A 21,544-nucleotide genomic window follows, 5' to 3' on the forward strand; every position below is an offset into this window, starting at 1 on the left:
CCCCGGGAGCTCAGAAAGATACTTTAAGGCTATCAACGCATCTATCAATTTCCTGTGCCCACCCAGACCAGCATATGAATGTCGCCAAACGGAAATAGAGGATAGAGGCGGGGCACCAATGCATTGTTTCAAGATGCTTAACAGATCAATTTCGCCCATGGGTCCAGTTCGATATAACGTTCCTGAGTATATCAACGAGTTAGTGGCTAAGGGAATCCGTCAGGATCCATCAGGATCTTGTCCTTCCTAATTCAGTTTACAGTCTAACTTTTCTACTAACAATTTTTGTTGCGTTAGTTTTGTTCTTGTTAACTTCTGTTATTGTTGGCTCAAGTTCTCGTGGTGTGCCAACCTGCTGATGAGTTCCAGGGTAGACTGCATGGGCCCTTATAACAATATTATGGACGAAACTGGTGAAGACCACAAGCAGAGATGTTTAAATATGAGTTGTAACATGATTGTACATGTACATTACATGTCCATAAATACCAGTTTTACATGCCAGACTTCCTTAGTTGTAGTAGTGGTCTTCGCTAGTCCAGGGTAAAATATTTCAAACAATGTTCCAATGGTAAATCTACACTCGTATGCTGTAGGGTCTGACTCAACAATCAACTTCAGGATGGAAGATTGAACGACGAGCTCTCTCCAGATGAAGATCAAGAAGCTTTAGTGAGCAGCTTAGTCTCCCTCATTAGTTATTACAATAATTACCTACAATTTATTCAAAATAGATCATGTACAGTATTATTCAGTCCATCAGTTTGTTTAGTGATCGCTGCATTTATATTGATATTCTTGAGAATAATGAGATGACTTGGACCTCAATCTGAACACCATACTGATTCTGGTGTCGAGCTATTCTTCTCTTTTTACAAATCGTTGTTTCCTTGCATTCATCTTTTGACAGAAGAAGATCTTCAGGCCCGCCATTAGAAGAAGATCATATCTGGTGTGGTTGTTTCCATGCCAGCTGGGTTGCATTATTGCAATTTGTTTTAGAATATTCATCAAATAAACTATACGATACTTCACTCTGCCTCCCTTTCCTTTCTTTTAACTCTGCTGGAGCAGCTCCAACCAAGAAAGCATGCACCCTGTCCACTGTGCACTGCTGCCACTCTGGCATAACAGAAACATCGGACAACATATTATCGTAACATGTGCACTGTGCAAATAATCACACAGGAATTTAACGTTATAACTTAATTAAAGATGGTAATAATAATAATATGATACCATGAATACCATGAATACCCACAAAACGTGGCAACATACATCGTCTGTTGCAGTGGAGACAGTGTTGTGAATTGTGTGCACCCCTTCCGACTTGATGAAATGTCATTGCTAAAGGAGTACATGTTCAATATTCTAATTTTGTCACAAATCAAAAAAAGTATCGGGACCCAACACATTCAATGAATGAATGAATTTTGAAATTTGAAAATTACAGTTTTGGGAAAATCTTTACAGAAATGACTTTGGGGTTTGAGTTGCAAGAAGCGTAAGCAGCATTTGTTGTTGAATCTTGTGACGCCAAGAAGCGAAATGCAAATTGTTCCCAACAGTTGGTGGTCCCAGGGGGCAACGCCTGTTGTGAAGACGGCCGCTTGATTGTCAGAACTCCCACTAATCAATATACCCCCAGCTGAGGAATATTGGTGCATATCAGTTGACATCATGAACATTGCGAGAAACATGCGTGACCAGTTTGATGATGAAACCCTGGGATGTAAAGGGCAAATATGTCATCAGTGCAGAGAGAGCAGATTAGTGGTACAGTGGTTAGCCTGTCGGGCTCATACATAGCTTGGCTAGTGGCATCCTATAGGACTTCACGCAAGCATGACTCTGCATCGTGTTGCCCTGTTGTCCAGCAGATTCCAGCGGGGTTAGTGGAAACCATTGTCCATAACAGGTTCCTCGCCAACAAACAGATATCGTCAAATATCATGGGTGAGGAGTCTGTTGATTGTTGTGACGTCTTAGACAGCCTTGGAGATAAACATTTGGCGATCGCTGGGATATGGAACAGCCAATAAGATTGACTGTTCATAGTGTTGTCCACATGAGGCCCCTTCTGGGAGAACATTGATCTAGGAAGCGTGGGTTAGCATCATTGCGCCCTACTCCTCAGATTCCTCCGGGGATGCACACAGCACTATCCATGACTTGTTCTCACCAATATCTACTGATATCATCCAAGTTTGCGGGCTCTGAGTCAATTGATTGCGGTTAGGACTTCCATGGCCTTGGAGGAGCCCGCTGGGACGTATATCAGCAAGCAAGAATGACCCTGGATGGCCTTCATATTATTCAGGGCCAGTGGAGACCATTGGCCATCACAGGGTTTCAGTGTTGTGACAAGCCAGCCATGCAATTCTTGACCACAGCACCATCTGATTAAGTCCAGTGCTGTTGTGAGGTTGGTTGAGGTTGCATGGTGGTGGAAGTGACAAGTTGCTGCCTTGCCGAACCTACTGCGTGCAGCCTCTCCAAAGCTGAATTTAAAGCTGTCTAGTTCCCGTCTAATGCTGCTCTTTTCCACCAACTCACGCCTGACACTCCCCTGAACCTGCCGAGACATATTGCTGGCGGATAATTGAAAATCGTCGCAGGTTTGATTGAATTGTCGTGGGATATTCTCCATAATCTTCAACTCTCTGAACAAACAGAATCAAAGATTTCATCAGGGGGATGTTTTTGTGATGAGTTTGGGTATAAGAACGTGATTTCGCAGCTTTCATGTTCATCCGTTGAGATGCTGGGGTGATGACGCTGCGAGAGCGGTTCGTTGTGGTTTTATCATGGCTCTGTCGCAGGACGCAGCGACTAAATTATCTCCTTCAAGTGGCACTTTGGTGAACATGACTTAGGTACTCTGATGCTGCGAGAGCGGTTCGTTGTTGTTTTATCATGGCTCTGTCGCAGGACGCAGCGACTAAATTATATCCTTCAAGTGGCACTTTGGTTAACATGACTTAGGTACTCTGTTTCCTATGTCGCTTCAAAAGCAGCCGATCTTTTGTCAAAAGCGTTTAAAAATCTTAAATCAATCCTTATCTTGGACAGTGCATGAGTTGCCCTCGGACCGAGGATCACTTCCTTTCAAAAAGGACAATACCATCGCTGATAATTTGCGAAAAAGTGCACAAGTCATCCATGCTCGGAGAAGTGAAGTTCAAAATGAGCCACTGGCATGAAATACCGCCATTAAGATTTTCACAGGTCGTTAGGCTTCTAATCGCGAAACTAAAGCGTACAGCCTAATCTTTAATTGGAAAGAAACAAATATCCATATCTCACTCGATGCACAACTTGCAGGGGCCGGAGAGATCGCTTTCGCTTCTTTTCAAGGAAACAATGAGAGGATGTATCGTTGTGAAAAATCTGTGCAAGTCATCTTCGGAGGTTTTGTGGTCTTTGAAGACGGGTTTAGCGGGGACTTTGTCGTTAAATGAATAATCCTCTGTCATTGGTTGATTATTTCTTGTCTTAGGCCAAGAAAAGGATTTTGTTTGTTTGACAACATTTAGACCTGAACAGGTAAAGAGTACTGGAAACCGAGTGTTTTGAGGTGCAGAAACCGCTTCAAAAGGGACACTAGTTCCTAAAAAAAACAATTTATGAATAAAACTGCTGATGATAATGATAACAAAGCAGATTTTATCCTTGACCTTTACTCCGTCTCTGTCACTTGCCATCCTATCGTAACAGCAAGTGGTTTCAAAGACAGAAATCAGAGCCGCCCATTGTCCATTTGTGCGATGATAAGAGGTGGAGGAACGAAATGAAAACTTGGATCTGTCCAGAGATTTAGCCAATTTTGCGAGGCGTCCTAGCTTGGCATCAATCGTCAATGAGATTATGGGTCAGCTGGTCCAAGTCAACCAATCCCTTTAATCAACTTTACCACGGTCTTCTTTTACTAGTATGAACCGTTACCATGGTGATTGGAGGAACAATCAAATTTGAACATAGGCAATTGGAAAGGGAGAAATTATACTGGTTTTGCAGGGTTTTCTTTATGTACTTTGGGAGGATGAATTATCTGTTTGGGGTTTCCAGAAGGTCAGTTGAAGGTCATCCTTTCCAAAGACGTTTGTTTGTGAGTTTCTCCTAAACTGACTGCCACCAAACTTGGTATGTAGTGAAAATGAGCAATTCTTTTCCAAAAATTGGCAAAAGGAATAGTTGCCATATTCAGTTCCACCATATTTCATCCTACAGCTGCGGTTAATGAAAATTTCAACCTTTCAGAAGCCCTGCTCCAAAAATATGTGTTCTTAATCCTCTCAAGATAATAAAGAAATGAGCCTTGTGAGTTATGGACGTATCGAGCAACAGCCGGCTTACTGATAATTCACCGACATCAGAATAAATAAATCAGTCCTGACATGCAATAACCATTAAAGGGACTATAATGATACTGTTGCAGTAGAAAAAAATCTGGCACTATTCGCTTTAAAACAGGAAGAGATTATGGAATAATTTTAGTGCTTATGAACGCTTCCAGGTAATTAAGTCGTGGTATGAATGCAGATTGTGAACATTTGCGGCAATATGCCGACTGTGGAGGGATTGATGAGCTCAGAGTAAAACAAGGAATAAATGGGTAAATTAAATTTGCCGTTTATTGCTGATATCCATAGCAGGTAGTGTAACCAGCTGAATTTTCAATTCGAAAAGAATATTCCATCTAAGAGAATTGACCCGACCTAGTTCTTTTGACTTCGCTTCTAAAAACTTTCCCAAAAGGACACTCGAATGTTAACATCAACTCCAAACATACTTTTACAAATACCTGGCTATATATAGACAAATTGGAATACTACTTTGACCAATTCACTCTGCCATCAGTGCCCCCTATTGGGATGCTGATAACATATTCTCTATCACGGACTAATAAAGAATAAAAGCTACTTATTCATCTGCCATAGATTTCAATCACTTGAAACGCTCCGAGCTAATAATGTCAACATGCTAATGCTGCTTGGCTGCTCTCCATGACAAGTCTAAAAGCCGCATTTCCTGCCAGCAAGCGCAAATTCTGTAATATCGCATTAACATTTTCCATCAGTCTGACCGTCTATTGAATATTTGCGTGATTTGACTCTCTAAATTGCGTATATCTGCAGATTATCGTATCGTACATTCAGATTCTTTATTAACCCTATGATAAAGACCAGATGGAACACTTTATCAATCTACATGCGGTTGGATCACTTTTACATGCGACAGTTTAATCTAATGGCCACCAGGGTTATTGCAGCTTCCAATTACGTTTGGACACTATTGGAGTCAAAGAGTTGAACTCACAACCTCTTGTTTATGAGCGTTTTTCTGCACGATTAAACTATTTCATGAGAGACAGTGATTGAAATGGAGGGGTTAGTCGAGCTCACACTGGCTCGCTGCAGCAAGGACAGATTGGATATTGTGTCCACTTCTATCTATATGAGTGCACATCTGGCAAGCTGTCAATGTTATCAAGCAATGAGATATGGTTACATTTCCATTTGCTAACAGTGTCTGGTAAATGAACGAAAGTGGTTACAAACTGGTTTCGCTGCGATTGCCTATCCAGGGTTAAAGATCTTAATCAGGGTGTATCATTCATTTCGTCTTTGCTCGGGATGTACCCATTCCTTTAGTCTTTGCTCGGGATGTACCCATTCCTTTACTCTTTGCTCGGAATGTACCCATTCCTTTGGTCTTTGCTGGGGGTGTACCCTTTCCTTTGGTCTTTGCTCTGGGTGTACCCATTCCTTTGGTCTTTGCTCGGGATGTACCCATTCCTTTGGTCTCTGCTCGGGATGTACCCATTCCTTTACTCTTTGCTCGGAATGTACCCATTCCTTTGGTCTTTGCTCGGGATGTACCCATTCCTTTGGCCTTTGCTCGGGATGTACCCATCCCTTAGTCTTTGCTCAGGATGTACCCATTCCTTTGGTCTTTGCTTGGGGTGTACCCATTCCTTTGGTCTTTGCTCGGGATGTACCCATCCCTTAGGCTTTGCTCGGGATGTACCCATTCCTTTGGTCTTTGGTTGGGGTGTACCCATTCCTTTGGTCTTTGTTCGGGATGTACCCATTCCTTTGGTCTTTGCTCGGGGTGTACCCATTCCTTTGGTCTTTGCTCGGGATGTACCCATTCCTTTGGTCTTTGCTCTGGATGTACCCATTCCTTTGGTCTTTGCTCGGGATGTACCCATTCCTTTGGTCTCTGCTCGGGATGTACCCATTCCTTTGGTCTTTGCTCGGGATGTACCCATTCATTTGGTCTTTGTTCGGGATGTACCCATTCCTTTGGTCTTTGCTCGGGGTGTACCCATTCCTTTGGTCTTTGCTCAGGATGTACCCTTTCCTTTGGTCTTTGCTCAGGATGTACCCATTCCTTTAGTCTTTGCTCGGGTTGTACCCATTCCTTTGGTCTTTGCTCAGGGTGTACCCATTCCTTTGGTCTTTCCTTGGGGTGTACCCATTCCTTTGGTCTTTGTCCCCATGGTTCAGTAACCACGCAGATATAGCAAAACTCAACAATTATTAAGGCAGTTATTGGATAAACATCCGCAGCTTTGCCGGACCAAATATATCAGGACGTGACTTCTTTCTGTCAGTTGACAATGCGGCGCCAAATCGGTTCCCGTTATGGGTAAGGTCAATAGAGAGAATAGCAGAATACTTGCGTTATTAGATTATAATTGAGATAGGGACAAGCAGACGCCTAGATGGGAATATCTCCAAGTATTTATTTGACAGTTTCGGCCCATAATGAAGACTTGGTGTGACAGTCAGAGAAAGGCTGTACAGCTGTGTACAGCACATAATTGTCAAGAAGCTATATATGGTCGTTGTTCGTCTTTTTCATTAAAAAATCGTTATGCAGTGTTCAATGGTCCTTTAATGTCCCCATTCCTATGTCTGACTAGCTTTGTGTGACGTTTACTAAAAAGTCAAAAGATCAGTGCTTCATAAGAGTGCGCACCACCTTAACATAGAGGTGGAGAGCAAGAATGATGAAAATCTGTTGAAAGAACACAATGTCACGAAAAACCCAGGAAGTATTTTCGTGGCAAATATTCAAAAAAACCTTTTTCTGCCAGAAGATCGGGTCGGATTAGGTGAACTTGACGGATCTTCTTGTTGTTTGACGAGAATACTAAACAATAGATCATTCTGGGTAATCAATGCGTCTTTGGCTGGGTGAGGATTGTTTGGTGATTGATACTTTGTATTATGATTGTCGCTGAATAAACGACCTCAGTGAACAAGCAATCATTTCATTGCTCATCGCAACAGTTTATATCGCATGTCGCCGAGATAAAAATCGTCTTCTTCTACAGCTGTATGAAAGCCGAGATATATCCACTCACAAGTTGCAAAATCTTAGGTTTGGATTCTTCCGGAAAAAAAATGTGTTTGCGTCGTTAGGTTCAAATTTCATTGATGCTTGAGGTCTGATTTCATCAAATTGAAAGTAAAAACATATTCAAGAAAATAAACGGGTATGTGACCTGAATGCTGTTGAGAAATTACCATATTGGGTTTGTATAGTGGAAAACTGTCAAGTTGATCTCAAGGCTGGTTGCATACATGTATTTAGTGGTTTTGCTTTCTGCTTAAAGCTGACAGGTCCAATTTACTTACCCCCCTTAGTAAGACTGAGCTGAGCACTCAGAAAACAAAATCAATGACCACATATTTCTCTTCTCTTTCCAGCCGTCATCGTCTCCAATAAAATCTCCACATTGATGTTTGCCGCCAACTACACTGCCATCTTACCGCGTCCGATCGGCCTCCAAGTGACGCTGTTAAATGACAGTAAAATATCACCCACGTGCATCCCGCGGAAATATTTACCGCTCGCTGCCAAGAATGTTGCCGTCTTCCTTGACCAGTTTGTTGCATTTGAATTTTCGTTAACCATTGGATTGAACGTGTCGTTCTCGTTGGAGTTTGGCGATACGGGCTCGCGTCACGTGATCGAGCCTTATAAGGAGACGCCGCCATGTTCTGGAAGGGAGTGCATCACTGCTGTTCAGGTATGGCGACATTTATAGCTTTGTTCGTTTTCAGGTTGTTTTTTTGCTGTCAGGACTGTAAACAGTAAATCGTGCCACTTTACTTCTGAGATTCGCGAACATTTCCGAAAAAGATTTTCATTTTGACAGATTGCAGTTTTTCCACTCAGACATTTTCTTCATGATTTCTAATTTCGCTATTAAGATTATTAGGTGTTGCGTTGATGTTCTGCGCGCAAGCTAACTTACTCATGGACACAGCAGTAGCTTTGTTTTTTTATCAACTTGTATCGCAAGATATCTCCTACATGTTGAAATGGGCTGTATCGCGATTGCGGCTCGTTTTTAAACGGCAGTGTGCAGATTTAATGGGATTTGCCGCCAATTGTCTAATGATTGGGAGCCGCCAGATGACTCATCGCAGCGACGGCAATCAATCTGTATCGAATTCCATCGAATTATTCCAACGGAACATTCCGCGGATGAAAAACAATGCATAGAATGACTTGGTGAATGTGCCGGGTGTTCTTATAGATGTGGCTACATTGCAGTGAGGCGGATAAATGTATTTATTTAAATGTGCATAGTGTTAACCCTTGCAGGACTGAACACTTAGCATCTTAAATTTGTTTCAAGTATGATTAAAAGATGGCTGCACAATTGTAATTTAGCAAACTGAAGACTCATTCTTGGGTCGTCTGCTGTCTTGTCTGCAGAATCTGCCGACAGAAATCTCTTCGCTGGCCTTCAAAGGGTTAATGTAAAGGAGCTGTATGTTTGCTATGGAGCATTTGACCCACACTGTTGCTGGCGTATCCTTCTTCTCCGTAATTTAAGGCAAATTTACTTAAATCTCATCAAGGCTTGAGTATATTTACTTATACTGATTAGATTTTGCCGATGAGCCATCGAGTGTGAACGATCGAGGCAAGCTTCGTTTGTTCCACTCCATCGTATAGATGGTGATTAGAGTAAATTTGTATAGCTTTAGTTAAAACATGTGGTGGACGCACGAAAAGAGATTGGAAAAATATCTGCGATGTCCTTGCGTGACCAGGGTTGGTGACCGTATCAGGCAAGATGTTGCCACAATATAAAATGAAACCAGCTGAAAAAATGCAATGGTCCTGCTCCACAGGTTGGCATGTGCGCGCTTTGGCTTTTGTGAATAAAAACGTAAAAACATCTGGCCTAAGATACTGATTTTGTCCATGGTAAAGAATAGTATTCAAAGGCATAGATCTTAATCCCGGACATAGATACATCACTGTCAATGGAAGATAAAAATCTGATCCTATGTTGATGATGTGAGTGGAATTATTCATCTGGTGACTTCTGATGGTGATGCTATACATGACATGCAAATGTCGCTTGCTTCTGAATCTCTAATAGTGGCACAATGAAATCAGGATTGGTGGGTCTTTGAGATAAGAAAAGTACAATTAGCTCTTCACAAAGTCTAAAAATTGCTCCGAAAGTATTCATTGAAGCCGATATGACGTCAAGACTCTGACATATTTGACGTCACGTCACGACTCTGTTGCACAATGCAGAACTTTGTCTCGAGATTCAGTAGCCCTACGTAAGTGCAGAGCTTTGTCAACTGTTTTGGACACCTTCTTGGTAAAAAGCCCCTGGGAATGTTTAATTTTCAGGTTATGAGCCTGGTACTACCATAGCTTATGAAACTGATACCCTCGGTAGCAACGATCCTGGTCAGACTTTCTTCAGTCTCCATCTGACCTCCCATCCCTCCATCCATTCATTTTCCAACCCATTTCCTCTAACACGACTGTACTAAGAGCCTGGTGGTACTATTGTGGTTTGGCTCTGCGTCCCCATTCGCTCCGTTTGATAGCTAATGCGTACACATCTTCTAATGGAATTAACAATGGTTTACGATGAAGTGATCCGTGTTACGGTCAGATTGGTGAGGTTGACCTAACAACCTCCATGTTCCATGCCTGTCTTCACTACACCACCATAACTCTCCTTCTGTCTTCGTTAACGCAAGCCAATAATAAAAGTAATCTATCTGCCATATTTGATATAATCACATGGACAATATGCCATGCCACAACCACTCGACTCCATCTTTGGCTTATGATGAAATTGCACTTAACATGCGACGGGCCGCAGTTGCAATCAAGGAGTCGACCATGATCCATGATAACATTGCATTAATGACAAATAGCGGATAGCCTTATGAAATATGGCATACATTTGAATACCAGGGTCGGAAATCACTCCATAGCCAAGAGGGGATTTGTATGAAAGAATAGAACATCATATTTTCCAAATTTTAGGGCATACATAGGACTCCTTCAATGCCATGATTTGAATATAAAGCATTTTACATGTAACTTACTGCCAAAAAGCCGTTACAATGAATTCAGTGGGTTTTAACGTCTTTGCACGCAGTATGGAAACTGCCATTATACACATTTTTCTTCCGCCTTGGTATTTCATCATGTTATGTAGCAAGCGACATAAAAAACCTCTCAGAAAAAATTCTAATAATTGAGAAACATTTCTCGTGGACTGCGACCCAATCAATCAATCCCACGTACTATTCATGTCACGCCAGATCGTAATCTCGTATTCAATAAGCGCTCGTGGGCCCTTTCCCCGCGAATGATTGAAACGTCATGGAGAGAATCAGCCATTGAAATCTACAAGCTTCGGAGTTGCAAATGTTTGCACGTAGCTAGGCAACTGATTATCAAGGCAACAAGAATGAAAGGTTGACAACTCAGTTAGATATGCCATGAATAGGTGAGGGGTTGCTGACCGAAGAATGAGTCGCCAGGCCAACAAACCCGGTTGGGGCCTAACTGTAGTGGCAGGTGAAAACACTCGTCCCACCTTGGAGGGGGAATATTCCTGGGAGGATAACCCCTCCACGTACCAAGCAAATGCTGAAGAAAAAGACTGGTTGAGGGTTAAATGCCTTCAAATTTATGTAAATCTCCCCGCCAATTCCATTGGATTGGAGTACCTGGGGCCTACAGGACAGTAGAGGTTAGCATCCGACTTTGTACTTTTGCCTGGAATCCTCCTGGTGGGACAGTCAAGAACCAATCCAGGAAAAGTTTCTGAACTGACTGATTCATTGTCACATGTAATGAAGTAAGGTACTATGGTACAATTATTGCACTAGTACAATGATATCCCCTTCAGTGAAGAATGCACCAGGCAGTGCCTATTAATACACTGGAGGCTAGAATTGTTTGCAGTGGGGATTGTACCACTCTACCTTATAAGTCCATTAACTCGTAAGTGTTGTGGTTAATGTCTCTGTTATCAGATAATGCACATTTACTCCTCAAGTATCCAGATCTTATCCATATTTTACTTGATTTAGTGGTGGCTAGTATGGTAATTTTGTTGATACGGTTTGTACTACGTCCATCTGTTGTGATATTTTCAAATTTTTTTTTGTAAAGCGCCTCGCAAATAAGTGATTAAGCCGTGACAACGTACGATTAAAGCAAAAAAATTACGCCAATGGAATTTTTTTTAACCCCCCCCCCCCCACTGATGAATCCAATACCAATCTTATCACATGAAGCAATAAAAAAACGGATGGTTTTTAAAAAGTCATGAAACCTCGATGGGTTAATTTCCCGATTTCCATACAAATCATATATGTATAAATACGCTATACCCAGTGACTGTGTCGTATACAAAAAAGACTGTCAGCGCCCTTGGTTAACTCTCATACCTTTTATGGTATTCATGGTACACATATTTCCAATTTTTGCCTAGGGTTATATTAAAATTTGATGAGATAATCTTTCGCGATATGCGAGTGTGCATGGTTCAGTAGAGAGCACAAGGTTGTGACCTTCACGCCGTATCTGAATGATTCAGATAGAATTTCGGAGTTCTTGTTGTCTCGGAGAGGCATGTGGGGGTTTTTACCATTCCTTCCAGTGCTAACTTTGTTGATATTTTCAAAATACCGCATTCTCTGTTATCATCCAATTCAATTCAATAAAGTCTTTTAAGTGTGACATCAAAACAACGAGACCTCAACCATGCATTTTACGGTTCCTTTATCATCAATATATCATTTATTGTAAACATTATTTGTTCTGCTGTTTGACAAAATAATCAATGCAATAATCCTTCTCCATCAGATTCTCCATCCATCACCCCCTGATTAACGCAATAGACTTCCCTTAGTGATATACCGGAATGTGTTTGAACCTGCAACCATCGTGTTAAATAAGATTCTACTTCCTATTCAAAGTCTGTCATATATACATCAATAATCCATCTTCATCAGCTTCCCTATCTATCACCTCTTCCCCCCCCAAGAAACGCAATAGACATGTATTTGAACCTGCAAATGATCTGTGTTTGAACCCGCAACTGTCAACTTAACTACAATGTCACTTCCCATTCTGAGGATGGATTTTAATCCATCTAAATCCAAAAGACACAGGCCACACCACCCATCACCCCTGAATAAAGCAATCGAATCTCCCATGTGATATATGTGCTTGCACAGTCGATTCACCCTGCAGATTATCATTGGATAGACGGCAATCATGTTGGGAGGAAATTTCTAGGTTGAGCTAACGCAAGATCCTCAGGCTACAAGCCTCAACGCTCTGATAAGGATTTCTGACGTTGCATGCGTTTGTTGATAATTCCGACGGAATTTTCCAAGATGGAGTCAAAGGGATTGCAGATTGACGGTAAATACCCTTTCCATATTTCAGCATGTCTCTCTCTCTCTCTCTCTTGTAGACCAGATGTAGGCTGATGATGTTGATGTTCACTCTGTAGCACCGATGAAGCAGGAACCTGTGTTACTTCTTTTGTTGATGTGATGTTGATGCTGGGACAACATGGAGGTTGCTGTAATGATGAGAGTTTTCTCCAGAGGGGGAGGGGGGACTTCTCCTTCAGTAGCTGGAGAAATCAATCTAAGATCAGATAGATATCTTGTAATTTTCTCCAGAAATTTGATTTTGCTTAATTGTAGGTGTATCCAATAAATCTGTGCTATTCTGTATTGATGACTACTGTAGAGCCTCTCTATGAAGGATACCCTTGGGATTGACAAATGCTGTCCTTAGTTAAGAGGCCTCCTCATCATAGAGGTCAATTTCAATAGTAATGACCAATTAGGGACCATGGGTAGTGTCCTTAATAGTGCAGTGTCCTCTTTAAGGAACGTTTTAGTGTACCAGCTTCATCATCTCAAAGGTCTGTATCATTTTTACTCAAAAATTATCGAAGTCGTCTGCAAGAAATGTGAATGAAGCCAGTTACTGTGTTGTAATCTTGAGACGGTCTGCCCTTGGTTATGTGTAGATTGATAAGCTGGTATAGGAGAGCCCTGGCGTCAAATTCCACACCGTCAACGGCACAATGGCCAATTTGTTTTGCCCGGGAGATGTTCCGTTGATATTAGCTCTTGTGTCTTTCGATTTAATTGGCAATTTTTTCTAGTTTTTCATATGGTTGCCTACCAAAAGATCAATGCTATCATAAAGTTGCATTGATACTGGTAGGGCATACAAGGCTACTGAGGCACGCCACCATGGCTGATGAGGACACCAGTCCTATGTTAACAATGTCCGGTCATAAACACTCTCATGATGCATTATTGTAAGCACGAACTACAACAATATCTTGTGAAATTTGTTGAAATTGGGTTAAACTTTTATGGCACAATGGGGTAGATACATATGTGGATTTCATGACTCTCTATCCTACTTCCTGCTTTTAAACAAGCACATGGCCAATAACAGCATCACATAGTAAACAGCTCAAAGTTGATATCGGACTACAAACCCAAAACTTTGACTTTATGATATGATGTGATATGAAATTAACTTTTATATAGCGCCTTTCCCACTGCATACAATGTTCAAAAGCGCTCATCGCACTCCAAAATGTTCTTGGAATAGGACAGTTTTCAAGTTCTTTTTGAAAGTGTTCGAGTCAATTTCTTTCCTCAAGTCATGAGCTACATTCGAGGGGCATGCACTGAGAATGCCCTTGCCCCAAATGTTACTAGCCTGAATGGACGCTCAATGAGAAGATGCTGTGTCTCAGAACGGAGTGATCGGGTGGTAGTGTACGGGCAAATGAGTTCGTTGATGTAGAGAGGCGCCAGGCCGTTCACAGCCTTGAATGTGAACACCATCAATTTAAACTCAATCCGTTTCCGAACTGGCAACCAGTGTAGTTGCATCAGGATCGGGGTAATATGTTCCCATGGTTTGGTCCTGGTGACCAAACGCGCAGCACGGTTCTGAATAAGTTGCAGTCTATCCAGTTTAACGTTGGTCGTCCTGGGTGTAGGATAGTGTTGGGGTAGGTGTCTTGTTCAAGGACACGAAAACAACTAAGCGGTGATCCTTCCAAGAATTGAACCCCTGACCAATAGATTATGATCGAAGTGTTACCACTATGCCACTGCCCTGAACCTCCTTGAAGCATGATAGTGAGCAAATGCGATCAGGAAGTTTCAGTGAGAGGTTTCACTGAAATTTTTTTTCAAGACTCGTGACCAAATTATCACAATCTCTGCAGTGCATGTCAAAGTGTGGTTTTCCTGGATGTGACACGGAAATGAAAAAAGGAACACCCACTTTCATGCATTATCCTCTATCCAGGATAACCTGTTTTAACCCTACGTGCCAAGTTTCGCCTTGTGTTATATATCAAATATCCCTTTATAACACCGACTTCTGCCTACTACAAGACACTGTCCTCCTAACAGAGGTGTCCATGACGGAAGGTTAGGCTGCATATATAAATACGTAAAGGGTTAAGTCAAAATGAGCTGAGAATACTCGCCATTTAGCTCATTAAATAGGTTAAGTACTCCATGGGAAAAATGGTAACCCTTTGAATGATTGGGAAAAGAGAAAATTCATTTTCTGGTGCCCTCGAGGTGCAATTAGTGCCAAGGCAGGAAGCATCCATATTCATAAAGGAATATATCCATCTGTGATGTATGTGGCAGGAAGGGTAATGGTCTGGCTGTGTGACGGTTAGGAAAGAGTTGGTGGGGTAAAGTGTCGAGAAATCTTCGCTTTTGGCGTTCTGTCTGACTATCTCAGGGCCTCAAGTACATAAACTTACATAACTGTAGAACCCCTCTAATCAGAACACCACTGAGGCTGACAAGTGCTGTCTTTAATAGAGAGGTGTCCTGATTAGAGAAGTCTAAGGGAAAGGCAACAACCAATGGTTCAATACCCGGCACCTCAACAAGGGATCTTGAGGGCTTTTTAAAGGGACTTTTCAAAAGTACTGGATGGTGTACGCCTATGATTTTCTTTACTGCTGTGCATTCAAATAAAAGACATTCCTGAGATAAAAACACCAAAAGTAACGATCTCATCATATCTGCTACTATTTTCATAACTTGATTCATTCTTCTGAGAAATACAATTTTCCGCTATCGCTCACTATCGTATACAATAAAAAAATACCAACATAGCATTCGCTTTTGCCGCACTAACTCGATCTTTTTTTGATAACTTGTCACGATAACCAAGTGGGATATTGGTGCACTGCCACGAATTAGGCTATTGTCGGAGAAGAAAAGCCTGAAATTCAATTTTGATAATGGCAAAATGTATTTCAAAGAGCTTGCGTGCAGGGTAATTTAATATTGGGTGCTTAACAACCCTAGAATTATCTGCAGTCGTTTTCCAGGGCTCTGGGTTTGGTATCAAGAATGTTAGCCGATTATTGTATAATTTTACATTTTTTGCCTCTCATGGGGTTTGTTGCTTTGGGAAGATGGAAGTTGGGTGTTGAAAAAGTTTCAGAGTTTTATGTGGGATAAATGTGAGAGGTTTGAAAAGTTTGAGTCTCATGGAGAATCGTTTCATCAGAGTGCAATATCTTGTGGTGAAGACTGTGGTCCACTTCAGTTCGCGGGTGTTAAAAACTTGATAATATGAGAGGTTTGTAATTACGACTCCTCTATAATTGACAGCATCATTTGTGAGTCCCATTGTGTCCCTAGTAGAGGTTCTTCTGGGTAAGCAACCTGATCGTCACTACAGAAACTGTCAGGACTACATACAAGACCACTGTGAATGGTCAACATGCAGGGTTTTCCTAACTCAGCTGGAGGTCATCAGTGACAATAGCAGTGAACTCAGTGACCGACCCATGCACAATTCCGTACGAGCCACAACCAATATCAACTAGGATTCAAAATCGCACCACAGATCACGAACATTTCATTCTTCTTCAAAAGCACTTCTCAATGCAACATCCACTCTTGGTATATAAATATGGCCGATGAAACAATATTTGAATAGTTTTAAATCACCGCCTTTAGCGATGAATAGTTCAATACAGTGAGCGGTATGGCAAACAAGCCGTGGGGTAACGTGTCACCTCAAAGTGAACGTGCGTGGACACGACTGTTTTAAAGGACCGATGGCAATATCAATGGCATCATACGCTCAGTCGCCTTCCATCTTAGCAGTTCCCATCATTAAATAACACATAAAATGGAACATTAGCCTGGAGAATTTGATTTTATTCCAAACTGGACCGAGTGAGGCCTCTGTGCGGAGATCTTGTGTGGATCGATGCATGTTGATGTCTGCCTGGAGCTGAGGTCAAACAGGAAGACGTCATCATGTCAGGGCTCAATTACCCTGCTAATGGGATGACTATGGAAATGACATTGCTTCGTAATAGGGTGACGTAAACCCCCCCCTACCCCTCTGATGGCAGTTTTGCCGTGAACAGTAGCCTGGTCTGATCTGCAGTCCCAGCATGTCTGAGTGATTTAGACACTGTAGGCAACCTCTCCTTCTCAGGGCAACGTTATTAGAGCCTTCTTTGTCTGTGCTCAATTTATTGTTTGGATATAGTTTGTTTCCATGGCAACACTTTAGCCTGATTGGAGAATTGAGAGTCGTACATTGTAGATCGTTGGGAGGTGGGAGTTTTTCTCACTTTGCTCTGAACGCTGTGAAAAAATATGGGTAAAGATATGTTCTCTCTGTGGGTGGGATTCTACTTTCATGCTCTTCAGTCTCCATTCCCTTTCATATGCGGAAAATAATGACGTTTGGCCCCGGAGGCAAGGGGAGAATCTCACCGTTCTTATTTTCCCTGTGCTGAGTTTTGAGGATTTCTCCTGATGACATACTGATGTATTTTGGTGTAGAGTGAGATTCTGCCTTCTTGCCTACCCTTCTACTCGTCTTTTATGGGTTGTGAGACGAAAAATCTTGCAATCCTGGTTTTAGGGTTTCCAAGTCTTACTCTCTTGCATGTTGATTATGTTGTTTTCAGGGAGCCGATGTGGATTAGTTGCTTGGACTCTCAGCTAGCGGTCACGAGGTCCCCGGTACGAATCGCACAGTTGATGTGAGACTAGATAGATCTCTCTGTCTTACTTCCCTTACTCCACCAAGGTGTCTAAATCAGTTCCGGTCAGAAATGCACTGGTTGTAGCGCTGAATGAACACCTCATATTTCAGTATCAACTGGGGTTAAAGTAAAAGTGTTGACCCCTCTACCACAGTTATCGGATGATAAACCCAACCTTAAACATTTTGAACTTCAAGGCAAACTACACGTAGAAGGGCAACGTCGTATGTTGTGCCCAACTGATCTTTCTCTATCGCAGGAAACATGACATAGAGGAAATCTCCCCACTCGATAATGAATAAAGAAACGCTTCTGGTACAGGATATGGCATAGAAAAAGTTCAGAAATAATTACTGAACGAAATTTAAGAATAAGAAAGTTGGGCCCAGTTTTTAGCTCACCTCTTAGCAGAGGTGAGCTTATCCCATACCGTGGCGTCCGTCGTCCGTCGTCGTCGTCGTCGTCGTCGTCGTCGTCGTCGTCGTCGTCGTCGTCGTCGTCGTCGTCGTCGTCGTCGTCGTCGTCGTCGTCGTCGTCGTCGTCCGTCGTCCGTCGTCCGTTAGCAGGGCACGTTTCGTAACTGTTAGAGCTATTGAGTTGAAACTTGGTACACATGTACCCTTATGTAATGACACCTGGGAGACCAAGTTTCGGTCCGATTCGTTTCATGGTTTGGCCACCAGGGGGACAAACGTTAAAAGTGAAAATATGCAATATCTCCCTTAAAAGTAGTCGGGAAATTTTGAAAAAAATATGGTAGGTACTTCTAGCAAAGGTGCATCATATATCCTCCGGGTTTTTGATTTGACCTCCTTTTCAAGGTCACAGAGGTCAAATGGTGTAAATTCGCCGTCAGGCCGTAACTATGGCACGTTTCTTAACTGCAATGACTATTGATCACAAATTAAGTACACATGTACCCCTTGGTCAGGTGATCTCAGGTACCGAAGTTTGGTGCGATCTGATTTGCCGTTTGGCCTCCAGGGAGGGGGCCAAATCCTAAATTCTTCAAAATGCCATTATTCCTAGTAATGACTTGCCCGATTGGCACCAATTTTATATCATAGGTACATCTAATTCTAACAACCATTCAATGTGTCACCCGGGTCTTCTTTGATTTGACCTACTTTTCAAGGTCACAGAGGTCGAATGTACTGTAAATTGGCCATTTTGGGGAAATTGTAATTGCTTGGACCTACATCAAACCTAACACTACATGACACAAGACCATGCTCTTTGTCCATCTTTCCTCCACATGAGGTGAGCACAATGGCCCTGGCCATTTCATTCAAAGCAAGTTTTGTCACTAACGCTTGCATTTCCTTAACTGGGTGTTAAGTCTCAGCGCTTAAATGAAGGAAATAATGCCCAGTTAACTTGACGTCGGTGTTAGTGGCAAAATTTGTTTTGAACAAGTGGGCCCTGGCCACTGATGTGGTGAACTGTAGTCTCAAGAATCTTCAGAAAGTAGAAGCTGAGTTCTCCACAGGGTTTTCTCAAGGTACCCTCGATATTCATGAAGGTTTGCCAGTGTGCAACACAAGGTAGGGTGACCCTGGCCCTATAGAAACCCTTTACCTATTCTAGAGCAAAGGTAGGGTGGCTCTTCCAATGTCGGGTGGTAAGCTGCCATGGTAGGGTGGGCCACCCTGACAAATGGCCTCGTGGAGAACACTGAGAAGTGATCGAACGATGAGGGCTATCGCAAATAGTTCGTGATAATATAATCAAATGAAATCACGTCTGCTGGTTGTTATTCGAATGCATCTCTTCCTATTGTTCAGTGTAGATGCCTGTTTATTCTGCACTGACCCCAAGCCTGCAGAAACATTCCGACAATTACCACATTATTTTCTTAGACAACATCTTTGGGGTGGTTTTTTTTCAGCATGGTTATTTTAATCGTGATGGTGTGTTGCAGTGTGCAGCAGTGTACAGTGTTGCATGGCTTGTATTTGCCGGGCATCAATTTTCAAATGGGCAGTTGAAGGAAAAGTGCCCAAAACATGAACAGGAGCATTCAGTAACACAAGGACATTTAGGGAGGGCACAGAGGCAAAAGGGCTCATTCCCTGGGCCGAACTCTTGGCCAGTGTAGATGGGACATTCCACTTAGTGCCCCCTTTGGATCCACACCTGAGTATCAAGAGGAAAAAAGGGGGGCACATCCTTCAAATATAAGGAGTCTTAGTTAGGGTACTCTGCACTCCATATATCTAAAAATCTTCATGGCTGCTCGAAGCAGGAGAGCATTCACCAGATAAACACTTTCGTTATCTGTAGCCTCCAGACAAAAACAATAGTCTCGCACAGTCTGCAAATAGCCGATAACACCATAGAAGCATTAGAGATGTAAAGCCACTCAAAGGAAAGGGAATTAGTGAATTCACCTTGATTTCTGATGAGTGAAAATGTCACGCAGCAAAATAGTGCAGGATTTGGCCGACCTCGGTAGTATAACAGGTTGTACTTTTCAGTTGACAGCGCCTCTATTCCATAAGGGGTTAAATCATCACCAGTCTCATAAAATTAGAAATTACCAATAATATGTTCACCCAAGGGTTTTCTCTTTCAATTACTCAGACATGAAATTGGTATTTTTGACTTGAAATTGCCTTGAAATTATTTATTGCGGGAAGCAACCTTAAAACGACCGTGGCCCAAATCGCGACGGCGAGATACCAGCTGGGTTTGGGGCTTCTCATTTCCAAATTAGTGGATGGGGATTGCGTATTTGATCGCAGATTGCTTGGGAGATATCTATGGTAGTTATTTAGTGCGTCTGTTGTGTAGAACATTGGCTGTTCATTTGGTTGGTTGCGAATATTGAGAACGAGAGGTTTACTTGGCAGGGCTGGTGAAGAGGAATCATCAGTGCCTGTCACCTCTGTGGTCCCAGGTTTGATCCCCTGGTCGGTCTTGGTATACTCATCTGATGGAAAGGGTGAGTCTGTTTGACAGTGTAGGTTTCCTCCCTCTTTATATGAGAGTTGCCCAATATTGTTTTAAGCTATTAATGTCCTTGTTGGCACGCCCTCTGCTCTCAACTCAATTCTTAACACAACATAAAATAACAAGGGAGTACGTAGCATGGCGAAATACAGTACTTACAAACTCAACAACTCACTATTTCCTGGAATTCAGTGATAACAGCCAGGAAATTCATCTTATGGCTCTTGAAATCATGTGTTTTCTTGGTGGTTGATTTCGATTGTAAATTGGGTGTTGTACGATTTAATCAGGGGTGCATGTTCATTTTCCGATCGGACATGCATTCATGTTGTGATAAAGTTGTGCATGAATGAGTTTGTGCGGAACTCGACCAGTGATAACAATTGCGGTCATTGTTCAAATATTTCGTTAAACGATATCGACATGTTTGTGCAGATTTGGCGAGATTTTTTTCTCGTTTGGGAATTTTTGTGTGTTTGGGTGGTTGTTATGGGCGAATGATTGAATGGAAATGTAGATTGTCCTTTACGTTCTGCTATTTTGATAGATAATAATATGAATTAAGTACCGATGCGTTGTTACTTTTTGGGTGAATGATAACGACGAGTGGGCATACTTAAAAGTATTGCCACTTCAAGAGTTTTAAATATGAGATGCATTTGCTAACAGTAGCAAATTGAGAGACTGCACACCAAGTATTTCGAACCAAACAAAAACTCTTGACAAGAAAAAGGTTCTTTGTTACCAGGAATGAAGGATTTTGAGCTGTTTTGAGAATATGAAAGTTCATCTGGTGAGACCCCTACTCATCTTTAGCCCCATGCATACACATTTTCTTACAAGTTTACTCCTCTGAAGTGACTCTGGGTGAATTTGCTCGCTGCTAAATTTAGGGTTGGTGGGCAACATGAAAAAGAGGTTGAAATGAAATAATCATTTTCCACCCCACAGTGAGACCTTGACCTGAACCAGATCTTGATGAAAAGTAACTCACCATCTTGTTCAAAGTCACCTGGATTGGAATACGATATCAAAGAGCGATTGCCTATCTGCCTACACCTTGCCCCATACCCTGGGATTAACCCCTCGGTCTCCTCCGAGAAGTTTTAAAAACACCCTTTACCCTGCGATAACAAAAACTCACAGAGAAGAACTAAGCCATGTGTACGGCAAAACTGAAATATTGGGGAAATA

General features: G+C 42.1%; 1 protein-coding gene across 4 annotated transcripts in view; it reads left to right on the forward strand.

The window, feature by feature from the left end:
* LOC135500703 (polycystin-1-like protein 1) overlaps positions 1 to 21,544 on the forward strand; it is a 96,544-nt gene that overhangs the window by 9,171 nt on the left and 65,829 nt on the right. For 3 of the 4 annotated variants that reach the window (XM_064792320.1, XM_064792322.1, XM_064792321.1), the window contains exon 6: positions 7,722 to 8,044. In XM_064792320.1, coding sequence (XP_064648390.1) covers positions 7,722 to 8,044 — 323 coding nt within the window. Of the gene's footprint in view, positions 1 to 7,721; positions 8,045 to 12,577; positions 12,730 to 21,544 lie in introns of those variants that run through there. The other variant, XM_064792323.1, reaches the window with a different exon arrangement.

This window comes from Lineus longissimus, chromosome 16 (genome assembly GCF_910592395.1).
Source record: "Lineus longissimus chromosome 16, tnLinLong1.2, whole genome shotgun sequence".
Classification (NCBI taxonomy): Eukaryota; Metazoa; Nemertea; class Pilidiophora; order Heteronemertea; family Lineidae; genus Lineus; species Lineus longissimus.